We start from the raw sequence: 27968 nt of genomic DNA, 5'->3' as shown, positions 1-27968 counted from the left end.
CAAAAAAAAACCCCAGAGACCTATCTGGGACCATGCCACATGAATATACATACAGACACATAGCTCTGTGGTCTGTCTTTCCACCTATAGCCAGCCCAGGCTGTTAAAAGCAGTAAAACGACTTTTATGTTTCATTTTCGTCGCACGGTATCGGTATGGCTTGCAGGATCTCAGTTCGCCAACCAGGGATTGAACCCGGGCCACGGGCAGTGCCGAGTCCTAACCACTAGACCACCAGGGAACTCCCTAAAACGACTTTTAAACGGCTGAAGAATATTCCTCAGGGGGAGGTGCCCTAACTCACCAGGCCTCTGTTATTGAACATTTACTTTGTTTTCAGAGGTTTTGTAATTGCCAGTTGCATCGATGACTATTCTTGGGCTCCTATCTCTGCCTGCAACTCAGTATTTCCTTAGGCAGGTGTCCCAGGGGTGGAATTACAGATTAAAGAGGTATGGATTGAGATCGACAAACCATCTTCGGGAAGGTTTTCGGTTGTTTCTCAGTCAGCTAACCCCACTCTGCCCCACCCCATCCAACCCGCCAGGGGATACTGAACCTGTAGAGCTATAGATTCGAGCAGGACAGAGGATGCCAGCCAGCGATTTCAAAGTTTTGTGTTTTTTTTTTTTTTTTTTTTTGCGGTATGCGGGCCTCTCACTGTTGTGGCCTTTTCCGTTGCGGAGCACAGGCTCCAGACGTGCAGGCTCAGAGGCCATGGCTCACGGGCCCAGCCGCTCTGTGGCATGTGGGATCTTCCCGGACCGGGGCACGAACCCGTATCCCCTGCATCGGCAGGCGGACTCTCAACCACTGCGCCACCAGGGAAGCCCTGTGTTTTTTTTTTTAAACCATGGAGACTGCCCTGCAGAAAAAGGGTGTCCCAATGAGGCAGCTCTCCTTAGGCCCAAGGCTCTACTCTGGGCTTCACTTGGCCTCCAAGGAGCAGAAACAGATAAGTCCTGGTGACAGCTGGAACGCCAGCTTAGCAGACCCAACTGCTTTGCTGCCTGCCTGCCCCCAGGCCAGTGGCTCGCGGAAGAGGGGCCCTGTGCTGGGGTTGGCCCAGGGAGGAGAGCTCCAAAGAGTGCCTATTCTGGGGACACGTAGGTGTGAGGGCCCCACAGGCTTGGTTCTCTGCCAGGAACACAGTCTGCCCTGCAAATGGCTGTACCTGGAAGGGTCAGCTGGGAGGGCAGCAGCACACCAGCAGAAGCCCTCCCCCACCCCACCCCCGCCCCGGCCCGGCCCGGCCCCCCAGGTTTCTGTTCAGCTATGTCAAAAATGCAGAGCCTGGAAAAGCCTCGGGGAGATAGCAGGGTATCTGGAATGTAAACATTTCCCAGGAAAAGGAGGGCAGGGCTCCTGACTCAGTGTGGGACGCGCTTCCCCAGGAGCCCCCACTAGGCCTTGGCTGGCCCCAGGCTGCTGGGGCCTCGGGAAGTCAGAGGCCCGAGATCCAGAGAAGGTTCCTGGGATGACAGCCTTCTCCCATCATCCCCAGCAGCCGCAGCTCAGGATCAGCGTCTGGAATTTGGAGGACTCTGGGGGAAACACCCAGCAGGAGCCTGGTGGCCAGCAGGGGCCCAGACCCCGATGTCCAGTATAACAGCCACAAGCCGTGTGTAGATCCTGAGCCCTTGCAATGTGGCAAGGGCCACAGAGGAACTGAACTTTTAATTTTATTTAATTTCTATTAACTTAAATTCAAGGATGGACCCCTAACTCAGTAATTAGAAAACTTCCCAGGTATGTTCTTGGGTTCCAAAGGAACAGGGGCTGGAGTCAGGCAGACCAAAGCTTTGACTCTCCTCTTTCAACTGTAAATCTTCCAAACTCTAAACATAGATCACATATTCCTAAAGAAAATTTAATGGTCAAATTGAGATGTGCTGTAAGTAAAAAATGTACCTTTGTATTAACAACAACAAAAAAATACTAAGAAAAAAGTCTAATATCTATTGACTACATGTTGAAACGATAATATTTTGGATGTACTGGATTAAACAGAATATGTTATCAAAATAATGTTACTTGTTTAAAAAATGTTATAATGCGCTTCTACAACATTTTAAATTACGTATGTCTCATCATATTCCTAGGGGACCGAGGTGCTCCCCTAGACATTTTTACCTTGGGCATCAGCAGGAAAGTCAAAGCCAAAGAGAAAACAGTCTGCAACTTTTTGTCAGGTGCTCAGGCCACACGTTATCCTATCAACTCGCTGGCAGGAAGTTCTCCTAACATCTCACCTGAGTCATACCTGCTGCGGATCAGCTCTTTTCCCTAACCCAGAGGGAGACAAAGGGCAGGCCCATCGTTCAGTCACTCATACTCATTCCTCATTTCTTCAGGGTCCTGAGGACACTGTGCCACCCCCTCACTCCCGAACCACCTTCTTTTCCATAGGCTGGTTTAGAAAGAACAGGAACTGAGTCAGGCCCACGAAACTTAGAATCCCCAATACCACTTAAAAGGTGACAGGACGAGCTGCTTTGCCTCATTTCACGTGTGGTAACCGGGGTGATGCGAATGACTGCGCTGAGCGGGGCTGTCCTTGGCTCCAACAAGACGAGCCTCAGGACAACCACCTGACCGCCGCTGGAGGGCTCAGCTGGCCTCAAGGCGCACACAAGCCTTGCCTTCCTTCAAAGGTTCTCCCTCATGCCTTCCTTCAAAGGTTCTCCCTCATGCCTTCCTTCAAAGGTTCTCCCTCATTCCCTCATATCCCTCAGGGCATCTTCTCCAAGTTGACCAAGGCTCCCTCAAAATCAAAATGAGGGGAGGGAACTTCATGGTGACCCTGACTGGCTGGGGCCAAGAGGGTGGATTCAAATGTAAATAACGTGGTGACAGGGGATTCCCCAGGTCCCAGAGGGGAAGCGACCGGCTTCAACATGCAAATAAGACCCACAATCCCTGAATGAGGCAACATGATATGACGTAAAGCGAGTCACGAGGTCAGGGAACTGGTCAAGAAAGGAGGTGCGGGGACCCCAGGCCAGTTACGAGAGGCCCAGGGGGTCTTGCTGGGAATGAGGAAGGGAGTGATTTGGACATGGGGAGAGAACAGAGGTCAGTTAATTGAGGGGAACGGGGAGGAGCTGGACGCCCAGGGCCCGAGAAGCCTGGGGAAGCAGGAAGTTTCCACGAGGCCCCTCTGCCTGTGCTCCAGCTGCCTCCCAAGGTGGGGTGCCCTTCCCATCCCCTGGTTCCCCCTCCCTCCGACTCCTAACAGCCTTTTAAGACGTGGTTCCCCCCACTGGAGCAGCAGGTCCACGTGGACAGGGACCCCCTCCAGGCTGGTTTAGGGTTTAGGCACAGTTCCAGGACCCAAGAGCATAGAATGTATCTGACCTCCCTTAAAGAAAGCAGCCCCCGGGGCACAGGAGGCGCTCAGCCCCAGGGGGGTCCTGCTGTGGACTTCCAAGGCACACAGCGACCCCGATCAGTCCTCCGCCCAGGACAGCGGGCCCGGGTTCCAGGGCCGGCCCTCCCAGCCAGAGACCCCAGCCGCCTCCAGCTCAGGTTCAAGCTAGGAGGCTGACCAAAGTGGGGTGTCCTCCCCTACCTCCTGAGCTCAGCATCCAGCCTACCTGGCACTGCCCCCACCCTGCTACCTGGCTCAGGTGACCTGTGCCAAGGGAAGAGAGAACAATGAACTCTTTTGACAGAGAGCTGGGAAAGGAGAGATTTCTAGGAGCCGCCAAACTGCAACATTAGCCCGGTGTGGGAGAGAGAGAAAGCCCGTCTGTCTCACACCGGCTCCGGGACCCCATTTCAGGTTCCCGGAAGGGAGAGAGCAAAGGTGGTTTGTCTGAGAGCGAGGGGGCCCTTCGTCCTGCCCCCAGCAAGGGGGGACCCTGTCCAAGATGGAGGGCTGAGGAGTCCCTAGCACTTGCTGGGGGGCAGGAAGGAAGGCTGCCCAGGGGCACGGGGTGGGAGGGTGTGCAGGGGGTGGGCTGGGGGACAGGGAGGCACTGCCCCGTACTGGGTGTGGTCAGCCCAGATTCCTGGCGGTGGCAGCAACCTGGCCCTCCCTGTGCGGCTGTCACCTGACACCAGGGGCCCAGCCATGCAAACGCCAAGACCAAACCGCCCTGGACGGGGCAGCTGGTCAGGAACACACTGTTTGTTCAGGGCCTGGGGTGGGGGAGGGTGGCCCAGGCAGGAAGGGCGGCCAGCGGGTTTCACCAGGGGAGGCAGGGCCTCGAGGGTATTTTCAAGGAAGGGGTTTTAATTTAACATGAGCTTACGTCCCCTTGTCTCCTCGGAGTCACTTCCTCCCTCCTGAGGCGCCCAGTGGGTCCCGCAGTTCCCTCATTTGGTCCTCAGTGGCCCTGCTGGCACTGCCAGCTGACCTCTGTCTTCCCAACAGGCCTGAGGACCCGGCATCCGGCACAGGTGAAGAGATGGAAGGCCGCACCCTGAGGCCACACGGCTGTGGGCAGACGGAACCGGCAGCCGCATCCCCAGCCGGTGCCCCCTCCAGGTACTCAGGCTGTGCAAGCCTGGAGGCCTCAGTTTCCCCACCTGCAGAGTGGGAACAGCGCCCACCTGTGAGTCGTCAGGAGGCTGAGGCGAAGGTGAGGCAGACCCTGTAGGGCATCAGCTGTGTGTGGGTGCCGTTCAAAGCAAGTTAACTCACTCAGCCCACCAATCTGGGTGTAGGGGTGATTACAACGCCCACTTTACAGATGAGGAAACTGAGGAGCAGAGAGGTTAAGTAACGTTTCTGCAGTCACTCAGTGAGGAAGCAGCACAGCTGGCATCTAGACCCAGGCCGCCTGGCTCCAGGGTCCCCGCCCCAACCACTGCACCACCTGGCCCCTTTGCTGCTTGGCATGGAGCCCCTGGTGAACCGGAGCTGCCCCTCGGACAGTCAGTCCCCAGCAGGGGGTTCAGAGCATCTGTCCACAGACACAGCTCCTTCCCAGGTACCGAAGCCGAAGAAACAGGACGTGCTGCTCTCGGCCCGCCGGGGGCCATGTCCCTGATCTCTCTGAGGCACCTCACTTGGTGCGGGTATCAAGGAGTTGGGCCAGATGGTACTGGAGGGAGAGGCCCAGCTGGTGTCTGCGAGCCTCTTGGACTGGCCTATGATGGTGCCACCGTCCCACCTCCCAGCTCACTGCCCTGCAGACCGGCACTTCCGGGATGGACACTGCCTGCTTCCCCAGATGTGAGGCTCTGAGCTCCAGCTCTGTGTATCCCACTGTCTGCTGGGACCCGCCCTCACCTGAGGGTGCCAAGATTCTCCACACTGAACCTCGAGCCAGATAACATTCACAGAGCCGTGCTGATACTGGAACCACTAGCCACTTAGGCCCTTCAACTCACACACTAACTCGTTTAATCCTCACACCAACACTGTGGGGTGGCTGCTGTTACCCTCTCCACTTAGAGATGAGTGACTTGTCCAAGGTCACCCAGCTGGTGAACCCAGGCAGTCAGGTGCCGAGGTTGGCGCCACTCACCCCTGGGCAAGACTGCCTCTCGATAAGTGGACGATCATAATTGTTGCTATTCTGTCGGAATCGAATGCATCACTTTCCTCAACCCTGCTCCTCGCCCCTCCTGGGCTCCCCAACCCAGGGGGTGGCATCACTGCCCAGCCAGGATGCAGGACAGCTGCCTCCCTTCCCTCCTGCGCTCCGTCTATCACCAGGTCTCATCAACCTCTCGCCCTAAATGAGCCCTCACCCAGGGGCTATTTCACTGGCCAGGGGACACTGGGCAGCGTCTGGAACAGTTTTGGTTGTCATGTCTTGGGGAGGCAGGGCCAGGGATGCTGCTAAACAGCCCCACAACTCAGTGGGCCCCAAAGGCCCCAAATGTCAACGGTCAAGCCCTGCGCCCCAACCCCACTGCTGGGCCCCAGTCAGTCAATGCAACGTCTCCTAAGTGCTCTGAGCTTACCTGCTCCTGACTGAAAGGTAGGGGAAAAAAAAAAAAAGATCCCAGAGCTACCTCCTCTAAGTCATAAATGAGATCGCTCACTCCCCTGCTCAAAACTCACCAGGCTCTGGCGTGTCAGACCCAGATTCCCAGGTTCTAGCCTCCCTTGATCCCACAGCTGACCTCACAGCCAGGGGGCCGGGGCAGGGCTGGCGTGGGTAGGACCACCCAGGCTCCCAAACCTTCCAGGATCTGGACTCACCCTCCAAGCCCAACCCTTCGGGCTCCACCATTCACCCAGAACCTAGATGAGATGAGTCTAAGCCCCACCCCTCCCCAACAGCCCCCCCAAGACGTTCCCCTCCCAGGAAGTGGAATTTTAGACCATCAGCCCCCTTCCTTCCACCAGACTATAAATGTCCTGGAGGGCAGAGGTCTTGTCTGAGATTCCCACAGCCCCAGCGCTGGGCTGTGTAGGTACTCAGTGCATGTCTCTTGGAAGTGAATGGGAGGAAGAAGGAATTCCAGGAGCCTCCCCTCCCCAGCCAGGCCTGGGGGTGGGGCAGTCCAGTCTGGGGGCACGGGGTGGAGGGGGAGGCATGATTCTTCTGCCCCAGCCCCACCCCAGCCCCACCCTGCTGCTGCACAGTTGGAACTTGGGGCGGGGGTTCATCCCTCTTCACTGAGCCTGTCTATCCGGTTTCCACTGGAATTGGCCACCTTTTTGGGGTGTGAGATCCCAGCATCATCAAGGGCAATGGAAGGCGACAGGGGTCACCCAGGCGCCGAGGCAGATGCTGAGGTTCTGAGACCCACACCCAACACCCACGGGCTGCTCCCTTGTAAGTGAGAATGGCAGGCCGCAGGGGCCCAGAGATCCCCCATTCATAACATATGCACGCCCACATCCCAAGGCCCAAAAGCCGTGCCCACAGCTTCCTTCCCCCAGTGGGAGGAGGTGTTCATTTAGGGAAGCCCTGATCCCAGAGGCAGTAGCCTCACAGCCACAGGTCAAGAAAATCAGAGGAAACCGGCAGAGCAGGTTGGGACCCTGACTCGCCTCGAACAAGCCCCCGGGAGCTCTCTCTCCCTGGCAGGCAGGCAGCCCCTGAAAACAGCACCTGACACTCCTGGACCACTGTGCTTAGCACGTCAATGATCTAATTCCGTGTAATCCTCACAGCAAACCTACGCAATGGGTGACGGGCACAGGGTCATCCAGCTTCTAAGTGGCTAAGCTGGATTTGAAGCCCACCCGTCAGCATGTCCTGGAGGGGTCCTGGGACCCCCGAGGGGAAGAGCATCTTGCTGCTCCCCTTCCTGCAGTCCACCTTCCAGGGTGGAGGGAAGCTGAGGCACGGAGGCCAAGGGCCTAGATCAAAGCAGAGGTGAGAGGAGCGAATTGCCCCGAACCGGCTGCGGATTGCTAGGTGGCCTCGGAGCGAATAAACCACCTTGTGTTCCTTCCCCTTTACAGGCCAGCCCCCCGGGAAGCCCCATGATCGTGGGTAAGAGGACACCCGCCTGGGGGGCCTTAGGAGCAGGTGTGGAGCTGGGGTGGTCAAATGCCAACCCCCACCCCCACCCCCCGCCGACACCTTCTCCCAGGTGCCTCTCCCCACTCACCCAGGCCTACAGCCGGCCAGAAGGAATTATGTGTTCTGCCTGCAGGGAAAGCTGTGTTTTCCTTTGAGGGTAATTTGAGGAGGGAGGGAACGGCCATGGCCTGTGGCCCCAGGGCTCCAAGGAAACTGGCATCACAGGAACATCTTATACTTCGCAGGGTTCAACGCACTTTCACCTTTCCCGGCCCTAGGCCTGCTCCATAACCCCCTGAGGAGGGAGGCAGGACAGGTTGTTTTACCCCCATTTTACAGGTGGGGAAAACTAGGCTGGAAGAGGCGGGGTGACCTGCAGAGGTCACACAGCCAGCGAGAGACATGGGACAAGGAGAGCTGACTCCTGGGCGTCCTGTCACCCTTTCCCAGGAAAGCCTCTAACCAGACCCCATTTCCAAAATCCAGTTCCCAGGAGGCACAGCAGGCAGTGCCAAGTAAGCACCTTAGTCCAGGTAAGAGCGACCCCGGCGCCAGCCCCAGCCCGTGGGGAGGGTGATACCTTTTGTTTGTTTGGCCACGCAGCGCAGCTTGCGGAATCTTAGTTCTCCAACCAGGGATCGAACCCGCGGCCTCAGCAGTGAGAGCGTGGCGTCCTAACCACTGGACCGTCAGGGAATTCCCTGGGCGCGTGACACCTCCATGCCTGCCGTAAACGCCCGGCCGGCCCTCCGCTCCCCTTACCTTGTTAAACTGGAAGAGGTCCCGCTTGAGCCTCTCCCTCGCAGGGTCATGTCCCGGCCTCAGGAACCTCCTCATCTTGCTGCGCGCAGCCCCCTGGGGAAAGGGGGGCAGCTGCTGAGCACCGGCCAAAGGAGGCCCGGCACCCCAGAGCCCGACCCGGCGCCCAGGCCCGCTCGCCCAGCTTAGGCAGCCTCTCCCCAAGCACGGCAGGCGGCCGCCCCCGGGGCCGGGCCAGCTTCACCCTCGGCTTCCCCACGCCTCACGCCCCATCCGTGGAGCGCGGTTCCCTGAGAGGAAACCGGAGGGAGCTCTGGACCTGGAGGCCGGAGCTGGTTAATGCTCTGACGCTTGCTCCCGGCCACCTGTGGCCTAATAAAGCCAACAGGAGAAGCCGGGGGAGGAAGCCATTTAGCCCGGCTTTATGGGAACAAGGAGGGCCAGAGGCCCTGAGGTTTTAAAGCTTAATTGTTAACCTGTTTTCTGAAAAACCATAAAACTCTGGCTAAACAGAAAGGGCAACTTCACAAGCCGCTGTCTCCAGAGCCGGCTGGAAGGTGGGAACGCAAAGGCTGTCCACCTGGGCTCCCAGATCAGAACCCCGATGGGGGAGGGGAAACGCGCCGACAACTCCAGGCCAGGGCCCAGCAGAACTCCCTGGGGTGGGGGTGGGGGCTGGGGTCTGCACACCTGGGCAGATTCTTCCTTCTAACTTCAGGGAAGGCTCTCCAGCGACTCTGGGCTTAGCCTGCTCCCACCCGCCACAGCCGTCCGGAACCTGAGTGAGTGAGGTGCAGAGCACCCAGTCGGGGGGTGCTGGCCCACCCCACCCCACAGCCGGGGCCCACGGGGGAGCTGGGTCCGCCCCCACGGCTGCTGGGGGTCTCTCTCTGGAAGCCCAGGCTTCCAGGCTGCCCCACCTCCCACCCTCAGCTCTGGCTCTCCAGTTCCAGCTCCCCTGGGCTCTGATGGGGTGTGCTCGGAAAGGCTCCCTTTCCCAGGGGCCCAGTGGAGAGTAATCAGGAGGAGAAATCTGCTCCCAATAAAGAAGCCAGCCCCAGGCCCCCCAACTGTCCTCCCACCGTAGAATGCATTCCCAGTCCCGGGGGAACTATTTCTGGCTCATCCTTGGGGGAAGCGGGTGGGATCACATGTGCTCCAGCTTCCGGCTTCCAGGAGCACAACCTCCCACTGACCACAGGACACCAAGGCCCGTCCTCGGAAACACAGGGGCTCAGGCCCACCCTGGAAATGGCTCCATTCACGCCTGACACTATAAGGGAAGGAGGCAGAGCCAGCCCCTGCCCTGAAGGAGCTTACTCTGGGGTAGGGGCAGGTAAAGACAGGACAGTGCACAGTGCCGGGTACCCTGATGGGGAGGCACAGGGGCATCCGGCCCAGACTCGGCAGCAGGGGAGTGTCCTGCCGGAGAAGAAGGTAGTTAAGCTGAGACCCGAAGGATACCCTGAAGTTTCTGGCTTCTTGAAAGGTGACAAAAATTAACCGTCAGGCCAGACTTCGCATATGAATGGACCCCGGCAGGCACATGCGGGGCAGAGTTGGAGGGACTTTCTGGCAGAGAGGCATGTCCCAGGGCAATCCAAACATCTCCAGCTGGGAACAGGCGGAGACCAGCCCTCTGAACGCCTCACCTTCTGGGGACACCGAAAAGGCCACCACTTGTGAGAGGGTTGGAGAGTAGAGGTCTGTGCCTTCACATTTTGGGGGAGCCAGAGCAGAACGGGGAGCCCCACTTCTCCAAGGAACAGCAGGTAGTCGGGAAACTCCCGGGTGCTCACTTGACCCGAGGCCCCGCAGTGGGTTCAGGGAACAAACACGGGAAAGTCCCGGAGGCTCCTGGGCCTGGGAGTGAAAACAGACTCGGGGCCTGCAGCGACCTCGGCCTCCTGGACAAACAGCTGGGCTGGTGGCCTCGCATTCCAGCCATGGGGGAGGGTAGCGCCAGCTCATCAACCTGCCACCCCAGGCTCCTGGCGATGCCCCGTCTCCCTCTCCCGGCCCCGGTCACTGGGTCAGAAGCCAGAGGAGGCTGGGAGGGACGCCCTGGAGGAGGAAACGGGCCTGTAGACTCCAGGGAGAGGCCACCCTGGGCTCTGCCCCGGGGACCCTCTCAGGCTGCAGGGTGGGGACAAGCGGGCACAGGGCCATCTGTGCCAAGGACCCACAAAGGCTCAAGGGTGACACCGCCCAGTCCCAGGGGCAAACGTGCAGATAGGAGGGAGGGAGACATGATGTGGAGCTAGGTGGGAGAAAGCCCCACTCGGGGAGGGAGGGCGGGCACTCCATCCACCCGGCTGCCCCTTGGAGCCCCTGCTGCCTACCAGGCACTGAACCAAACCTTTGTGCGTTAGAACAAGGTGCACCTAAACCTCATCCTGGATGCTCCTTCTCCTTCCAGAAGCCTCCCTGGAAGGTGAGTGGAACATCCCCACGCGGCAGACATGGAAAGAAGACCACAGAAGCTGGGCAACTCATCCAATCCCTAAGAAGGTACCAACAGAACTGAGATTTGACCCCAGGTGTGGTGAACTCCCCAATCTTAGGTCTCTGGGAGGCAGCAAAGGATGCACAGACAGGACAGAGGATGCCTAGTTGCAGCCGTGCAGTTCCAAGGCGCAGACACATGCAGACACACACACTCCCACATGCCTTCAGCTCAGAGCCAAGCAAGCAGTGTGGGTCCTGGCCTCTGGTGAGGTCTGGCTGGGCAGAGCCGGGGGCCCTTGCCTGGACCTGCCACTCATTCCAGCCGGGGGCTGGAACACCACTGGCCTGGGGTGACGGAGCCAGGACCTTCAGCGTAGCTCCCAGTACAGAAAAGCTGCCCATGTCAAGGCATAAAAAAGTACCATCCCTTCTTGAAGGCAGACAGGTCTGGGACTGGCTGGACTTACCTCCAAGCAAACCCTCAGCTCCACTCACCCCAGGCAAGAGGTTCTCTGCGGAGAAGCTTCAGGAACCTGGGCCTGGAGCTCCCTGGTGTGGAACAGATCCTACCTACTCAACCCACTCCTGACGGGGGCGGGGAGACGTAAGGGAAAGAGCCCAGGGCTTGGGACCCACAGCCAGGGCTCAAGCACCACAGCTCGGCTCCTCCAAGCTGGGTGGCAGCTCCTCGAGGTCCGGAGAGCTTGTCTGCTGCAAGCAGTGGAAGCAACGGCAGAAGCCATTGCCTGGCGCGGAGCAAACACTGTCTGAGGACCGGGCATACGACCGTGACAGACAGACAAGATCCTCCAGCTCACCAAGCTTACATCCTGGCAGGGGAGCGCGATGACTAAGAGGTACACAAATCAGTCAGCGGGACGGTTTCAGAGAAAGCTCAGAGCCTACAAGAAAATAAGGGAAGATGCTCAGCTCGAGGGACCAGGGTTTGGTGGTCAGGATTCAGCGAACCTTCCCGAGTCTGGGTCTGCGCGTCTGCCGTTCCTTCTGCCTGGGGTTCTTTTCCTCCAAATACTCACGAGCCTCCCTCCCTCGCCTCCACTGCAACGTGCGCACGCTGAATGAACGAACAGAGGTGATAATACCTCCACCCAGTCCTGAATGGTAGGAAGTGGTCAGCCCGCGGGAGGATTCGGGGCAGGGCGTGTCAGGCAGCGGGCTTCCGTGTGCCACGAGGGGCTGGGCGCAGGCAACAAGGAGGGATGACATGGGTCGGAAGGGGGGCCTGGTGGGCCACAACAAAGAGCTTCAGTTTGACTCTACTGGGAACCCCCTGACAGTCCTGGGCAGGGGCCTGATGTGGTCCGCCCTCCCCTCCCCCACCCCACGTCCCCTTCTGCTTGGCCCTGTGTCCATCTCCTCAGCCCCCGCACCAGCCCCATTCACTGTGGTCTCCGTGCTTTCGTCTCCACGTTTCCCTCTGACATAACCTTGCCCCTCAAGCAGCATACAAAAAATCACCTTCCCAAAATCATCTCCCCCTGACCCCATCCAGACCACGTTCACCGTGCTCCCTCAGCGCTCGACTGTGCCTTATGCTAAAATGATGCCTAAAACCACTGTGGACTCGGGCACTCGTCTAGCTCTGTGGACGGTCTCCCCCGCCTTGTCGTGCTTGTCATTAAGCTGCTAGGAAAAATCAGAAGCAACCTAAGCGGCCAACAACAGGGGGCAGGTGAAGGGTGCTCAGCCCGACGATGGAACGGGTACAGTCATGAAAAGGGCAGGAGACGATGGCCACGGAAACATATGTCCAATGTATCCAAGAGTCAGGTAGAGTCTTAAAAATATTTACATAAGTCGACAACACAGTGGAAGGGTTATGGGATTACTGGTGATGCTTCTTCTTCTTTCTGTTTATCTGCCTCCCAGGCAGGGGAAATAAGAGGATCACACGGGAGGGGCCCAGGTCCTGGTCAGGTGTGAGGGCGGCCCTGCGCTCACAGTTGGCACTCAGTCCTGCTGGGGGATCGCTCCTGCCCTGCCCACGGCTATGGACACCAAATGGGCACAGAGGCAGGGAGTAGACAGGTGGGTGGAACCAGCTGTGTGGCCTCATGTTTCAGGCGCCCCTGGTCCGGGGCGAAAGGATGTTACTGCTTTGCAGGCTATGACGGGTGAGGCGGCTGTGAGCCTCAACAGGAAGGCCTGGGAGGAGCTGGCAAGCTCTCAGGTGCTGTATTCTTCAATGCCGCTTTTGCCGTGAGGGATGTGGGGTAAGAGAGTTCAGGGGCCCCCCAGGCTGAGAAGCCCCCCAAGTCTGACGCCAAGAAGGGTCTGAGGCAAAGACTGGGGAAGGAAGGAGCTCCGAGGGTCCTGGCTTCCTGCGCTGGGGGTGCCACCTGGCTAGAGCACAACCCGTGCCGGGGGCGCTTCCTGAGAAGAAACACCTTCTCCATCCGCTGAACTTCTAAAGATTGCCCAACCTCGGCCTCCATTCCTGTCCACTGCGCCCTCCGTCCGTGTCCAGACCTACCTCTGAGCCGCCCTCCCTGCTCTGCCGGGCTCTCTGGTCCCTCGGTGGTGGGGCGGGGGGGCGCGTAGGGTACAGGGCTGGCTGGGCCATGAGGCTTGCTGACCTGTGGCTGATTCGTACTCATTCTCCCCACAGGTCTGTGCCGCGTGCGTGGAGCTGGCCTGAAGAGTCCCCCGCGGGCAGCTGACCTGGCGATTCCCTTCGCTCTCACTGCTCTAATCACCCAACACTGTTGCCCGCCAGTGAAACATACCAGGGCCTAGAATTGGTCTCCCCACACCCTGATGCCCACCCTGGAAAAAAAAAGGAGAGCTGCGTACTTGGCAACAGGCTAGCCAATTCATACCCTGTCTTCCCTTCCCATCCTCTGCACAGACCCTGTGGCAGGGACGCACATAGACCCTGCCCCCACCCCTGCATCTCAGGAGCTCAGGGCAGAGGCCAGTGGAGGCAGAGAAGAAATAAGTGCAGGCGAGTGGGCTTGTCTTGTCTCCCCGCTCTAAGCAGCAGGTCTGATTGTGTCACAGGGAGGAAGACGGGGGTCCCCAGAGCAGACGGCTCATCCCACGCTGGCACTGTTTGGGGTGCCTGGGCTAATCTATCCCCAGGAGACCAAGGCTTGGCCAAGCTGCATCAGCCTGTGCTGGAGGTGTGTGATGGGCCAGCCCCCTAGAAGGTCCCTCCACAGCCTGGGCATTTCCACTGAGCTGCTAAGAGAGGCTACATCCGGAAGCAGGACTCTGGACATCTCAGGCCCACGGGAGAGAAGGCTCTTGGGGCCACGCTAGCACCTGCTCGTGTTCACGATCTCCGGGAGCACGCATGGCACGAGGCGCAGTCCCAGGCTCCCCTCTGCTCGTGCTTCCCACGGCCGGCTGCTCCTAAGCTGCCCTCCCTTCCCCGACATCCTGCGTGTAGCTTTGGCCTCCGTCCGCCGGCTGTGAGTTCGCCCCTGCACCTCCCACGGCAGGGAGTGGTAAGAGAGGGCTGTAAGCAGCTGGGGCAGCTGCTGACCCTTGGGCACCTGTCCGTCCCAACTCAGATGCCCACGGCTGCTTTGCCAGCGCCTGAGTTATCCTGGGAAACCCAATCTCCCAGAGGCACTGGGCAGCCCCTGGCCAGCAGCTTAGCAACCAAACCTTGGCAGAAAGGGCACCTCTGTGGAGGTGGGACTAGAACGCCGAGAGCGAGGGGGTGGGAACCACAGAATGGTTGTCGCTGTTGTTGTTAGGTAATGAAAGGGATCGAGAGGGACTGTGGCCAGATGCTACTTGAAGCACTTTACAAGCAACATCTCATGTAACTCTTACAATTACTTACGAAATAGCCAGTTCTGAGAGCTACGGAGGCTGGGCAGTAAGAGTCCACGTCCCAGTCTGAACGCCAGCCAGGCTGCAGACCGTCTGCTCAGTTCAAGCCTCCCTCCCAGGACAAAGGGGCTCGCCAAGAGCAGGCTGGATGGGACCACCTGGGGTCAGCAACTAGAGCCTGACCTGGCCCTCCACCCCTCACTGTCCGTCCCACGGAGCCACAGGCCAGTCCCACAGCCCTGGGAGGGCCCTCCTGCCACCCCCAGGCTCTTCCTGCAGGGTGAGTGGGAAGTCGGAATGCGTGCGTCCTCCCCACGTCCCCATCCTGGGGGCCTCGGTCCCCTTCTGCAATCCAACACCAGACTCTCTCCAGGGAAGTGACAGACTGGATGTGGTCAAGCACAAGGAAAAGCAAAGCAGTTCTGGGGAGAACACTGACGACTTGCCCGGGGTGGGCGTGGGTAGGGGTGGGCAGGCTGCCTGGCTCATCCCATCAAGCTCCATCCCACGGCCTCCGACTTGCCTCAAGACGTGAACGGCTGACCCAAGCAGCTTCCAGGCTATGTCATCTCCAGGGGGGAGGAACCGGGCCCCACCTGACCTGTCCATGGTTGCATCTCCAGTGCTTAGTGCCCTCACACCTGAGAGGCACCCAGCATTTACTTAAAGAACTCCCTCACCTCCTGCAAGTCTGTGCTGAAATGTGACCTTTTTGACGAGGCCCATCCTGACCACTGTTTAAAGTTGCAACCTGCCCCCCTCCCAAGGGGTCTTGATCCCCGGCTTTAGTTCTTACTCTGTAGCTCGTATTGCCTTTTAACAGATTATTTACTACCTACACTCATTTCCAGTCACTCACGCTTCCCATCCTTTAGAATTTGAGTCCTGTGACGGCAGAGACCTTTGCTTGGTGCCAGGATTAGGCCTGGTGTCTAAACCACACCGCACATACAGAGGCACCAATAAATACTTGTTGAATAAATGAACAGCTGGGACTGAATGGGGATCAGGTAGGCAAAGGTGTTCTCCAGTCAGGAGCCGCTGACCCTCAAGAGTACTGGGCTGGGGCCCCACGGGGTCCTCAGGGAACTTCCCCGTCCTGTTCTCAAGTCTCTGACCAAGGCCAGGGCCGTGTGCCTATCACGCCTGACATCCTGCTTGGGGATACCCTACAGGTCCTGCCTCAGCCCCAGGCTCCAGGACACCCAGCTCCTTGGCAAGTAGAGCCAACAATAACATTATTTACTAGAATCAAACAGTCCTGTACCCAGTCCCTCTCATCAAACCCTGGGAACACCGAGGCAGGTGTCTCGAGAAAAGTCTCCTGTCTCTGCTGAATTCCTGAAGGGCACAGTCAGGTATCTAGCAGCTTCCCTGTCCCCATGCCCAGAGGAGCCTCTCCTAGCTCACAAGAATTCACTGTGGTCCCTGGGAAGGGGAAGGGGAAGGAGTGGGGTGACTCTTCAAAGGACCAGTTTCCTCTGAGAGGCAGGGCGGGGAGGGAAGGCCACCCCCAAGGGAGCTGGGCAAGCCCCATGCTGACAGGGCACAGGGAGAGGAGGCTTTCCCGGGGGATCCTAGGGAGCCAGGGCTGGAGAAGAGCGAACAGTACTGGTGGCCCTACTGGGGGACGCCCATCTTCCATCCCATACCCCACTTTCTCCCTGAAAACTACTCCTGGGCAGGGGAAAACGAAGTTGCCAAACAGACCTGGCATGCCTCAGGAGACCCAGGGGGAGCCCTGATAGTGATATCGCCTGGTGAGATAAGAAGGCCTCTCCGAGCTGAGTACTCAGGATAAGTGAGTCCAGGCAGCCAGTGCTCTTCAAGGCAGCCAACCCAGGAGCAAGGGCCATTGGCTTCTCAGGCCTCCACCCTGGCCCCCGATCCAGGTGTCTCAAAAGCTGCCTCTGCACGTCAGGAAGGACCCCCTTCACGGAACACCACATGGCCCCTGGAGATGCTTGCCAGGGATGCTCAATGTCTCCAATGCGGTAGATAGGGGGGTCACAGACTGATGGCAGAGAAGCCAAACTTTCCAGCTCCGTGTACCATTTTCTCTATGGGAGGGAGGGTCCTGGGGCCAGGAAGTCCTGGCAGGAGAGGATACCCCTTCCCTAAATGAGGTTGAAAGGAGGCACTGTGGAGTTCACAGAAAATCTCCTTAATTACAACAGAGCAGTGCAGGAATGTGCTACCCCAACCTATCCGCCCACCGGGGTGCAGAATGTATACAGCCAAGCCTTCCCCCGAGCAGAAAGCAAAGCAGATTAGATTGTACACACACACTCCTCCCAGGAAAGGCCTGCCAGCAGGGGTCCGGCCGTTAGGCCTCACTCCTGGCTTTTCCAAGGAGTCCCAAGGGCCCCTGGAACCCGAAGTGAGGTTAGGAAAGGCCACTGCCCTCTACCTCTGCTCTCCAAGGAGCAACATCCTCATTCTAAAAGTTCTGATCTCCAGAGGCTTTCAGAAATCAGGATATCTGGACAGAGAAGCCAAATTCCCTCACAACCCGTCAGGCACATCCGAAAGGCCCAGGCATCTGCCCAAGTTCCCGCAAGTGACCACGCTCTGTATGCTTCGTGGGGACGCTAAGCAGCCCACCCTCACCTGGCGCCAGCTATGTGCCAGGCCACACGTGTTTATGACGTTTTTCATCCTCTCGTCAACAACTGTAAAAACAAGGCTTGCTGAGGTTTGGTTAAGTGACAGAGCCAGGGTCACCCAGCAAGAAACCGGCAAGGCACAATTCAAAACTACACCTGAGTCGAAAGACACTTAAAAAACTTAATGAGCACTATATCTGAGGAAAGACCGTGAGGCTCGAGAGAGAAGTTGTTTTCTGTCTTATTTTACACTTTCTAAAACACTTCATTTGCCCCAGTGGGCTCCTATTACCTTTTTTATTTTTTAAACCAATGGGGTCAGCTGGGATTAAGGGCCTTTTTCTTTCTTTTAATGCTACTGTGCATTAAAGCGCTACTAAGTGCTAAGTCACTAAGTGATTAAAATTATATTAATCTGGAACTTCCCTGGTGGCGCAGTGGTTAAGAATCCACCTGCCAATGCAGGGGACACAGGTTCGATCCCTGGTCTGGGAAGATCCCACATGCCGCGGAGCAACTAAGCCCGTGCACCACAACTACTGAGCCCGCGTGCCTACAGCCTGAGCTCTGCAACAAGAGAAGCCACTGCAACGAGAAGCCCGTGCACCAACAAACAGTAGCCCCCGCTCGCCACAACTAGAGAAAGCCCACACACAGCAACAAAGACCCAGTGCGGCCAAAAATAAATAAATAAAAAATATAAATTAAAAAAAATTATATTAATCTGCTGCTAAAGGGGATACTCCATTGCCTCAAGGAAAAGTAGGGATGCAGGATGACCCCAGACCTTGGAAACACTGCCCAGTGGCTCCCAGACAGTGGCCCAGTCTAACTTCAGAGAATAGGAGCAAGCACTGGTCAGAGCCCCCAGAGCTGGGTTTGAGCCCTCACTGACATAAGTGAGCACTGGGGGCAGATAGTTGAAGAAAACCAAATCTGAATCCCCTGTGCATAAAATAAAGAGGTTGGACCATTCCCATGCTTCAGCTCACAAAGACCCAGACTGTTCCTCAGAAGCCACTTCTGACTTTGGCTTCCCCTGGGCTGGGCCAGGGCTTTTCTGTTCTGCTGCTCTATTCCTCCCACCTGGGGTTTCCTGTCTCCCTGACACACTCCTCCTCTCCCTGCTCAGAATGCCCTCTGCAGCCTGACAGGACCTTGAGTTGTAAACTCTGCAGAGGCTCCCTAGAGCCCAGGTTAAGACGCCCTGCATCTGGCACATGGATCCCCATGGGGACGGCGCCGAGTCTACGCCCCGCCCACCTCACCCAAAGCTCACCTGGCTCAGGTGAGAGCCTCAGGAGGCCACACCACGGCTCTCCTAGTTACAGTCAGTGCTCCCCACAGCCAAAGCTTGGTGTGTCTGTGAACCGTCCAGCCTGAGCAAACCAAGAGCAAACTTTGCACACTTTCTTTGGCAAGACGGTATTTTTCACTTCTTGCCAAGCCCCAGTGTCCCGCAGCGCAGCCCAACCCCCGTGGTCTTGGAAAAGAGACTGGGTCTCCGAAACGTCCTCTAAAGGTATCCAAAGCCGCCTGAGGCGGAGAAAGGCCCCAAGACCCAAGTCCCTTCCGCGGGCTTCCTGTGTCCGGGGATTAGGAGGCACAAAGGGCCGGCAGGGAGAAGGCCCAGATGGCAGGAGCAGGGGCTAAGCCGCCAACGTAAAGCGCTCCGGGCCCCGCTCGCGGAGAGAGGGCCACTCTGGAGACGCGCGTCGCCTGCCTTTCCGGCCAGGCGCCTTACACGTGGGGCCCGAGACCCGGAGACTCCGTCTCCGCCCGCAGTGACCCGCGCGCCCAGCCGGGCCGAGCACCTGTTTCCCTGCTCTCCAAAGCCAACACTATTGTGCAAACCCGAAACCCAGATTCTGTAATCGCGGGCGGATCAGGCACAGAAAAGTTCCCAGCGGCACTTTCTACAGGTGTTTCTCCCAGACGAGCGGAGCGACGGGATCCGAAGCGAGGCGAGCGGATCTGCGCGCAGCCCTCCCCGCCCAGCCCGGAGAAGCCAGGGGTCCCGGCCCTCCCCTGCCTCCCCGCCCCGAGTGGCGGGCGCCCCAAGTGGCGGGCGCCCCGAGGGGGCGGGCTCGACTAGGTGGGTCCCGGCCCTCACCTCACCTGGAACTCCAGGCCAGCCCCCGTCCGAGGCCTCCGCGTCCCTCGGCGTCGGCCGCCAGCTCCGCTCGCTCCGCCGCGGGCCCACGGGATGCTGGGCGGCAGTCTCCTTCCTGCTCACCTCCGGCGCGGCGAGCAGGGGGCGGAGCCGCCGCTATTTACATAAAGGGTGAGCCGGCCGGGCCGCGGAACCCGGAGAGCAGTGCCCCAGCGGCCCGCCCCCCGGGCCTGGCCCCGCCCCCGGTAGCGCAAAGCCTTAGAGGCCGAGCGCAGCGCGGGCGCCCTCGGGGAGGGCGGGGGCCGTGCTCCGGCCAATCCACGACTCCGTGGACCGCGGGGGCGGGGCCGAGGTCTGCGTGAATATGTACGAGGCACTGCCGGCCCGCCCTCGGCCTCACCTGGGCTCACCTGGGCGTACCTGATCGCAGGACGCCACGCCGCGCCCAGTGTCCCGCCGCCTCCCGGAGGAGGAAATAGTTCCCGAAACGCGCGGCTGCCCCGGGCCACCTCCTAAACCAGGCGATCGGTTCCTCCCACAACCTGGCCCCGAGCTGCCCCGGAGGGAGGGGCATAGCCCGGCCGGCTCTTCCTGTCCGGGTCCCTCAGAGCAGACCCCAATCAGAGAGGGTGACCGGCGAACACAGGGCCAAGTTTCGGGACCCAAGAACTAGGTGGTTTGAGGACTGGGGTGTCGCCGAGGCGCCTCCTCTCTGGGCGGCCTCCAAGCCTGGACCTTCCTCCGGGTAACCGGCAGCAACAGCGACCGGAGTTTTCAGCACGACGAGGGAGGGGATTAGGAACGAGGAGACAGGAGCAGAAGGGGCGCGGAGGCCAGGCCCGCACAGCTCAGAAAGACTAGGATTCAAGCCACACTGACATGTCGCCTCTCGGCCGCCCCTCTACCCGGACCTGGCTGCGTTCAGGGAAGGAGCAGTGGAATGCCATCTTCCCTCTTCGGACCACCCTTCTGAAAGCCAAGCTAGCTAGACGTCAGTGACTTCCCAGAGAAAGGGTCGGGTCGCATTCCTGCCCTCCTGAGAGCTGCTCTTAACTCTAGCACCAGAGGACGAAGTACTCTCTGTGGGTGGATACAGCAGGGGTGAGTGCCTGGGGGCCAGTTCCACGGACAATGGGATGGTGGGTAGGGAGGACTCGTCCAGTATATCCAGCCACAGCATAAAAGGGATCTATTTTTTAATGGCTTTGGCTTTATCGCAAGAAGCAGGCACCCTCTCATTTAAAGGCACAGAGTCCTCTCTTCTGCCCCGCCTCGCTGGTCTCTGAAATCTAGTCCTGAGTTCCAAGGGGATTTACTGCAAGGCAGCAATCTCAGGCCTGGGGCATGGAAGTGCTGCAGCAGCCAGGTAGGGGGGGCAAAGCTCCCCTCTCCTGCAAGCATCAGACACCCAGGGCCAAGGCCCAGACTAGCCTCTGAAGCTACAGGTCAGAGTCTGGGTGTAGGAGGCAACTGAGATGGTCCCTGAGAGCAGACAGTCCAGGTCCCTCAGAGCAGACCCCTGGCCCGGCCAGAGCTGCGTGGTCAGTGCTCCAGATCCCTGGGTAGCGTGAAGTCCCTGAAGCTGTAGAAGGAGATGTCTCCGTGATCCACCAGGGCAAAGATCAGAGGAACATCCCCGCTCTGGTAGGACAGCCGCTTGAGGGTGCAGAGGTCTGGGACTGGCTCATCAAATCTGCGAGAATCAAGGTTAGACTGAGACCTGAACACAGCCCACCCATAGGCTTTGAGAACCCAGCCCTCTGAGGCTCCCAGGGAAGGGTAATTGTAAGACAGGAGTTGGGGGTACAAGAAGTCTGGCCCCTGGGCTCTCCTGTCTGCAAACTGCACGGCTCTGATTAAGTTCTCCAAGTAACACCCAGAGCCCTGGTTGGGTAAGGGGACTAGGAAGAGTAAGGTTCTCGCCACTCTTGGCCTGGAAATCCCTCTGATTCACATCCCTTCTGCTGGGTGAGCCTGGGACTAACGTGGCACAGGAGAGAGACTACTTGAAAATGCCAGGAATGAGAGGTGAGGATTGGGAAGCCTGGGTTCCTGTAGCACTAACTGGCTATGGGGCCTCTCTCTGGACCCCGGTTCTTTTCAGGGACTGACGAACTAGCCAGGGGCATGGAGAGGAGGTCCAGCTGGTTTACAAGAGAACTGGCAGCAGCCCGGGGGAAGTGCTCGCTGGTCCCGTACCCACTAATGCACATCCGGACATAGGGCTTGCCAGGGTTATTCTTTCGGAAGGTGGCCACAGCATCGGCCTGGTAAACATCAAAGCTGATCTCCAAGCCCCCAGACTTCTCCACCAGCCTGAGGACAGAGTGAGAAACCTTAGGAAACAGGGGCTCTCCTCCCCCATCTTTTCTTTCCACACCACCCTTTCGCTCCCCCAGTTCCTCCAGGGGGACTAAGGAGGGACGGCTACCTTATCTGAGAACCTGGGGAAAAATCTACTCTTGTCTCTCACTCCTCCCTCTCCCCTAGATATACATGAATATTAGCCAGGGTAGGGGTCTCTAGAATGATTCCCCCAGCTCATGCCCAACTTCAGGAGTAAAATCCCAGCTACCAACTCCTGCCGGCACCCAAAGTACTGTGGAGACAGGCACTACCTGGAAACTCGCCGCACGCCTCCATCAGCAAGGTGTGTCGTCTGCAGCACAGAGATACGCTGAAGGACTGTGGCTACACGGATGGTGAAAATGAGGCGTTGGTGAGGGGAGTCAACCCTCCAGACTCCCCCTGACATCTCTGAATCTGCCATCTAGTTTAGGCCTGCCAGACTTAGCAGATTTCTTTTTTAGTATAGGTATGCCCCACGCAACTTTTGGAACATACATATACTAAAAAAATTAGTTGTTTATCTGAAATTCAAATTTAACTGCTCTGACAACACTACTGTAGTTCCTTACAACTCACCATGTTCCCATTAAGGACGGTAGTTCTGAATTCATTAACACAACTCTTGCCTATTAGTTCTCTATTCTTAACATGCAGGGCATACAAGAAGCTTTCTATTTATTTGACCAATATATCACCCCCTTGTTCTCCTCTGACAGAGCTGGGAGAACAGGGAACCACAGCCAGTTGGTGGCAGAGCCACTCCACATGCATCTCGTTTATGATTTTAAGGATGTGGTTGTAGTTTTCATTCCTCCTCGCCTCTCCTTGGGCACTGACTTGCCATTTCTAAACCTTCCCACCTGGGTCTCTTTGCTGCCTCCCAGAATGGACTATCCTTGTGGGTTCCACTCCACTGACAGCTCTCTCCTCCCCCATCTTCCTTAAGCCTCCATCAGTTGTGGTCAATCCATGCCCCCTTCAAAGTCTTGTGGCCTATGGCAGGATGAGGGGGTACCTGGGGAGTCTGCCTGACCGGGACTCAGCAAGGGTGTGACAGGCTGGTCCCACAGGTGTGGGGGGTGGCTCTGGGTCTTCTGCAGGTGCCGCCTCTGCAGCAGCTGCTTGTACTCCTGCCAGCTGGAGCAGCGCTGCACCTCGGGATCCGAGTTTACATCCTCCCGGAAGTGCTGGGCCTCCTCTGCCTGTTGCTCCCGTTCCCGCCTGGAGAGCTTCTCCTTCCGCTGGTTTAGCTTCTGGCACCAGGACTCAGCGTCTGTCTCCCGCCCTGCCACGTTGGCCGGGAGCAGCTCTGGGGCGGGGGCAAGCAGGAGGGTATGGCGACTGTCTGAAGCCATGTTGGGGAAGGAGATCTGCTCAAAGTTCCAGCGTGGCTTGCAAGCCCCCTTGACCCCGTTCTCCATTTTGCCACTCTCCTGGCTGCACCGCACCCCCTCCCTGGCCAGCCCAGGGCAGGGCTCCAGGGACCCCAGAAGCTGAAAGGGGCCCATGGGGCCCTTTACGGGGCTTGACTCCTGGGATTTCTCCTCTGGGCATCGGCTGTTCTGGTTGCGGGGAGGTGGGCTGGAGGTCGCCAGGCTCTCGGGTATCCCATCCACCCCCTGCAGGGGGTTCTCCAGGGCCTTGGGCTTCTTATTAATGGACCTGAGGGACGTGGGGAGGAAATGCAGCACATCTGCTCCTGACTGCTGAGGTGCACGCGACCCACACGTGCCCTACTGCCTCCCTGAGCCCCAGCCCAGCTCTTAAGCCCGGGCATTCTCCAAGGCCCAAACACCAGCACCCCCTCAAGGCTCTCCCTGGGGAGTGGCCATGTGGGGAGCATTACTGAGAGCTGGAGCTCCTCCTCTTCCTCTTGCCATTCCGATCCTCCAAGCGCTGGACACTGCCATCCAAGTTCAGCTGCCTCTCGTAAGGGGACAGGACAGAGCTGTGGGTGAGAATGGGGCAGGCAACAGAACCACCTCCTCAGTCTGGTGCTCCCCGTGGAATATGTGAGGGACTGACTCAGAGTAAGTCATGGGCCAGGGCTAGAGCCATAACCAGGGGCTAAGGCCCCAGGCAGACCTGCACACGGGGTACGTGGGGGCAGACACAGGGGCCTGTCCATGCAACTTTGTCCAGGCCTCTGGGTCTCACCAACGGCACCTTTGAACAGAGGTTCCCTGAAACCAGGGCTCCTGCAGAGCCAGCAATAAATAATTAATCCCTAGTGAGAAAAATCAGGGGGACGAGAAAACTTGGAAAATCAAGAAAAATGAAAATAAAACCCATAGATACTACTGTAACGTTGTTTCTTACAAACACGCATACTGTCTTTCTCCATGTTTCTCCCTCTGAAAAATGACATTGTACTAACATACTACTGTGTAGTCTTTTTTTACACTCAACAGTATGTTATGGACATTATTCATTCTTCCCTGCCATGATTTTTTTATGCCTGTGAGGCTGTACTGTCCAATATGGTAGCCCTAGACAAAAGGGACTATTTAAGTTAAATTTAAATCTATTAAAATTAAACAAAATTAAAAATTCAGTCCCATGGTTACACAAGCCACGTATACTGGATAACACAGACACAGACCATTTTTATCACTACAGAAAGTTCTATCAAATAGCGTTGCTCTAAGGGATAAACTTTAATCTGTATGACCATGCTTTCCCTGTTGGGCTTATAGTATGTTTCCAAAATCACTGATTTCGCAAAGTGATGGTGTTTCATGTAAGCTCCCCACTAAATACAAGTTCTGTGGGGGCAGTGATTTTGCTCTCTGCTATTCCTCAGCAACCAGCATAGGGCCTGGCACCCAGTAGGTAGTCAATAAATATTGCTGAACAAACGACTGAATGAATAAACACGTTTCACAGGTGAACTTACACACACATCTGTGACTGTTTCCTTAAGATATGTTCCACTTTCAAGAATTAAAGGATGTGCTTGTTCTACAGCATGTGTGACATACTGTGAACCTGCAAAGGCTGTACCAGTTTCTCCTCCTGAGTCTGAAAGTCTCTGTGGCTCTTAGCTGTGCTGGATTACTAAGGTGCTGATGCTCAGAAGACCCAGAAGGAAAGAACATTTAACCTAGCAAAAGGAATGTGAAACCCTACTCAGCTGTTAATTCTTCACTTGGTCCTTCATTCATATTTTCACTTAACAAATCTGCTTGCACACCTACTAAGTGCCAGGCACTGTTCCGGTACTGTATCTCCATTCTCACGCTGAGCTGTAGGTGCTCAGTTGTTATCTGTGGAGTGAACGGGATGAAGATGGGGCTCAATCTGATAGCCCAGGATAAGGTGAAATGACCCAGATTTGTCCCAACACGCTTCTTGATGGAGCACCTCCAGCCTGTTCAGAAAGCTGCAGTTCCCCAAGGATTCCAGGTAAGGAGAGGCCACTTTCTACTTTGGGGCCAGTCAGCCAGGTTCCAGGACTAGAATAAATTCGAGGGCAATAAGATAGGGATTTACCTTGCTTGGAATCGTCGAAGCACATAGCCCAGTCTCTTCAGGTGACTGAAGACCTCAAAAGATAAAAAAGTAGAGGTCAGACGTCCACTTTTGAAAACAAGTAGTTTCTCCACACAGAAGCCATTCACCACACCCCCAGATTCCAAACCCTGGGACTGGTAGGACCACACTCCATTATAAACGCTTTCCCCAAACTAAGGTCTCAAGTCTCTGAATTCCTGTCTCTCACTTACTGTGGGCACAAACGACATTTAGCGGTTTCTTAATTTAAACACAAATCCCAAAAAGCTGATAGTTGATGGACCAGGAAAAAAACTACACCCTAGAATATTCTGATACCAAAGCTGTCACCAGTGAAGCTCCTGACTACAATAAAGACGAGATAGCAGAAGGTGGTGAACACCTGGCCGCCCCGCAGCACCTCCATAGATGGGTGGGATGGGGGGAATAGTCTTTGGATGAACCACATGTTCAACCTTGGGTCCCTGTATCCACATCTGAGAGATGTAGGCAGGAATGCCCCCAGCTTGCTTGATCTCTCAAGCCTTCAACATAGCCAAGCACTTCTTCCTGGAAAGACCTTCTCTTGGAGTCTGTGATGCCACCTCTCCTGGGTTTTCTCCTGCATTGCCAGACCCTCTTCAGTTCCCTTATCTTCCCCCTGACCTCCTCAGGTTAGAGTGCCCCAGTTCTCAGACACAGCCCTCTACTCTGGCCACACCTAGGTACAGCCCAGTGGGGTTTGAAATACCATCCATGCCATCATGGTGTCCACATTTCTGTCTCTAGCGTGGTGCTCCTCCTCCTCTTTGTCTTTTTCCTGGCACTCAGCTGTGAAGTCAACCATCCATTTGCCTGCTTACTTATATATTACCCAAGTGCCACCACTAGGATGTAAGCACCATGACAACAGAGCCCTTGCAGGTCTTGTAGCCTCAGCACATGGCTCTGTGCCTAGCACCTCGGAGGTACTTATAAATACTCATTAGTTCAGTGGATGGGTGGCTTCTGTCCCGCGAGAGGGTGGCAGATACCTGGTACTGCAGGAAAGTCACAGTGTCCTCAGTCAGCAGCAGCTGGTAGGCCTCTTGGATAGACAGTGGAAGGTCTTGGTGGAAGAGCTGGATAGAGCCCTGGAAGCGGGGCCAACAGCTCAGCTTGTGAACCGTCCCTGCAGTGGCACAGCCAATGAGGCAACTTCCCTGCTCCGATATCCGTGTGCTACGCCCCCCTCATCACAGCAAGAATAGGGCCAACCAGGAAGGGGAGGGGGGAGAGGGAGGCAGCACCAATAACTTCGACTGGAATGCCTGCTCCCTGCGTGGTATTCTTGTCTCCTGCTCTAGAAATCAGGTTACAAGCTCCCTGAATACTCAGTTGTATATACTTTTTCTCCAATAAAAACGTCCTTCCGGTTCCTTGGTCCCAACCCCTTCTCCACTCTCCCAGGGCCCCACTCACACACTCCAGCAGATACAAGGCCTCTTCCGGGTGAAGCCGCTGCCGGCCCTGCTCTGAGAAGCCCATAGTCTGCCAGAATTTACCCTGCGTGGGATCCAGACCAAATGTCACAAAAGAGCCAGGAGGGCAGAGAAGGCGGGTTCCCTGTCTCTGAACCCCACCGCTCACCGCAGGAGACTTCAACTCCACGAAGCCTTCTTCCGGTCTCCACTCGGCGGCCACCAAACTGCCCCTGGCGAGGAGTAGGGAGGGGTCCGTCTCAGTCTACCGGATTAGTCTACCGGGTCCGTCCGCCCCGGCTTTGCCCCCGCCCCGGCCCGGCCCCCTCACAGACGCTCCACGCGCTCCTCCGCCAGCAGCTGCCAGAGCTCCTCGCGGCACACTCGCAGTCGCTCAGCCTGGGCCGCTGAGCCGTCGGGGAGGAAGTCCTTGGGGCCATGCGAGCGCTGGGGCAGCTTCTGGGACCTGGAACGGGCAGCGAAGAGCTCCGGGGCACTGGGGAAGGAAGGGACGCGGGGTTAGCGCCGCGCAGTCGGCGCCGCTCGGCCCAGGCCTGGATCCCCGTCCCGGGTGCCCGGGCCCTTCCCGGCGCCCACTCCGCTGTCCCGGCGCCTCCCCCGAGCCGGGCCGCGCCGCACCTGAGCACGCGGCCGGCAGGCACCTCCACCGAGGCTGACTCGGGTTCGGGCTCCATGGGGTTGCGGTCTGCCGCTGCGCGCGCGCGCGCGCCACGCCCACGCCCCGCCCACCGCCGGAACTCCGCGCGGCCCTAGCGCCCGCGGATCCTACCTCTGCTCCTCGGGTCTCCGGATCAACCCACCTGCTTTCCACCTTCCTGGGTGTCCTGGGTCCTAGAGGCTGCCCACAAACATGTGCCTCGATTCCGGGGGCGGAGAGCTTGCAGGTTTCTGGATTGGGAGGCGCTCCCCTCTCCTATCCCCAGCCCGCCTCTGGGCTTCTCTCTAGTAAAACTTGAGGAGCCCGGCGATAGAAAAGTGTAGTATGAAGAGTCAAATGCGTGACCCTCCCCTCCGCAGCCCTGGGCTGCTTAGTCCCCACCACCCAAGCTGGACAGGGAGGTTAGAAGAGGGGGTTTAGAGAAGGGAGAGCTTTGGGTTCCTGAATTCCACCTTCACAAACTGAAGGTCACCGAGGGCTGTCAGGTGCAGTCTAGGGAGGTTCGGAGTTCCTTCAGGGTCTTCCGTTAGGTCCCTTCCTAGGGGGTCCGAAGCCGGGTTTCCAGGGCCGGGGCGGGTTGGGGGGAGGCGCTGTCCGACCCACGATGGTGCTGAAGCGCCACCCCAGCCCGTCATTAGCACCTCCTCAAGGCTGGGGTCCCCGCCGCCGCCACCGTGGGTCGTTCCAACACAGTCCGCTAGGTGGCACCATTGCTCCGACCAGTGGCTGTCGGTCGGAGACTCTGGCCGCGGGCGGAGGTCGCCGCGGGAGTCCCGGGAAGGGCGAGGGTCAAAGAGGAAGGGGGTCTTCCCAAGTGGGATT

General features: G+C 57.7%; 2 protein-coding genes across 3 annotated transcripts in view; both read right to left on the bottom strand.

Moving 5' to 3' along the window:
- Nucleotides 1-19294, bottom strand: part of LLGL2 (LLGL scribble cell polarity complex component 2) — a 33933-nt gene extending 14639 nt beyond the window's left edge. For both annotated transcript variants that reach the window (XR_014298348.1, XM_082679488.1), the window contains exons 1-2: nt 19172-19294; nt 8199-8291 (exon numbers count right to left, since the gene is read on the bottom strand). Coding sequence is in view for 1 of the 2 variants with exons in the window: in XM_082679488.1 (XP_082535614.1) it covers nt 8199-8273 (75 nt within the window). In the remaining variant the exon portion in view is untranslated. The remainder of the gene's footprint in view (nt 1-8198; nt 8292-19171) is intronic.
- Nucleotides 19295-20371: 1077 nt separating this feature from the next.
- Nucleotides 20372-27162, bottom strand: TSEN54 (tRNA splicing endonuclease subunit 54; the record flags this gene model as incomplete). Its single annotated transcript, XM_082679351.1, has 11 exons — nt 20372-20859; nt 21366-21482; nt 21785-21857; nt 22531-23177; nt 23362-23463; nt 25008-25060; nt 26042-26140; nt 26469-26552; nt 26637-26700; nt 26799-26963; nt 27107-27162. 11 exons carry the CDS (start codon nt 27160-27162, stop codon nt 20709-20711), a joined length of 1611 nt encoding a protein of 536 aa, XP_082535477.1. The 3' UTR covers nt 20372-20708.
- Between the last annotated feature and the right edge of the window lie 806 nt (nt 27163-27968).

This window comes from Grampus griseus (genome assembly GCF_964374135.1).
Source record: "Grampus griseus genome assembly, chromosome: 20".
Classification (NCBI taxonomy): domain Eukaryota; kingdom Metazoa; phylum Chordata; class Mammalia; order Artiodactyla; family Delphinidae; genus Grampus; species Grampus griseus.
This window is presented reverse-complemented; position numbering and strand designations above follow the sequence as displayed.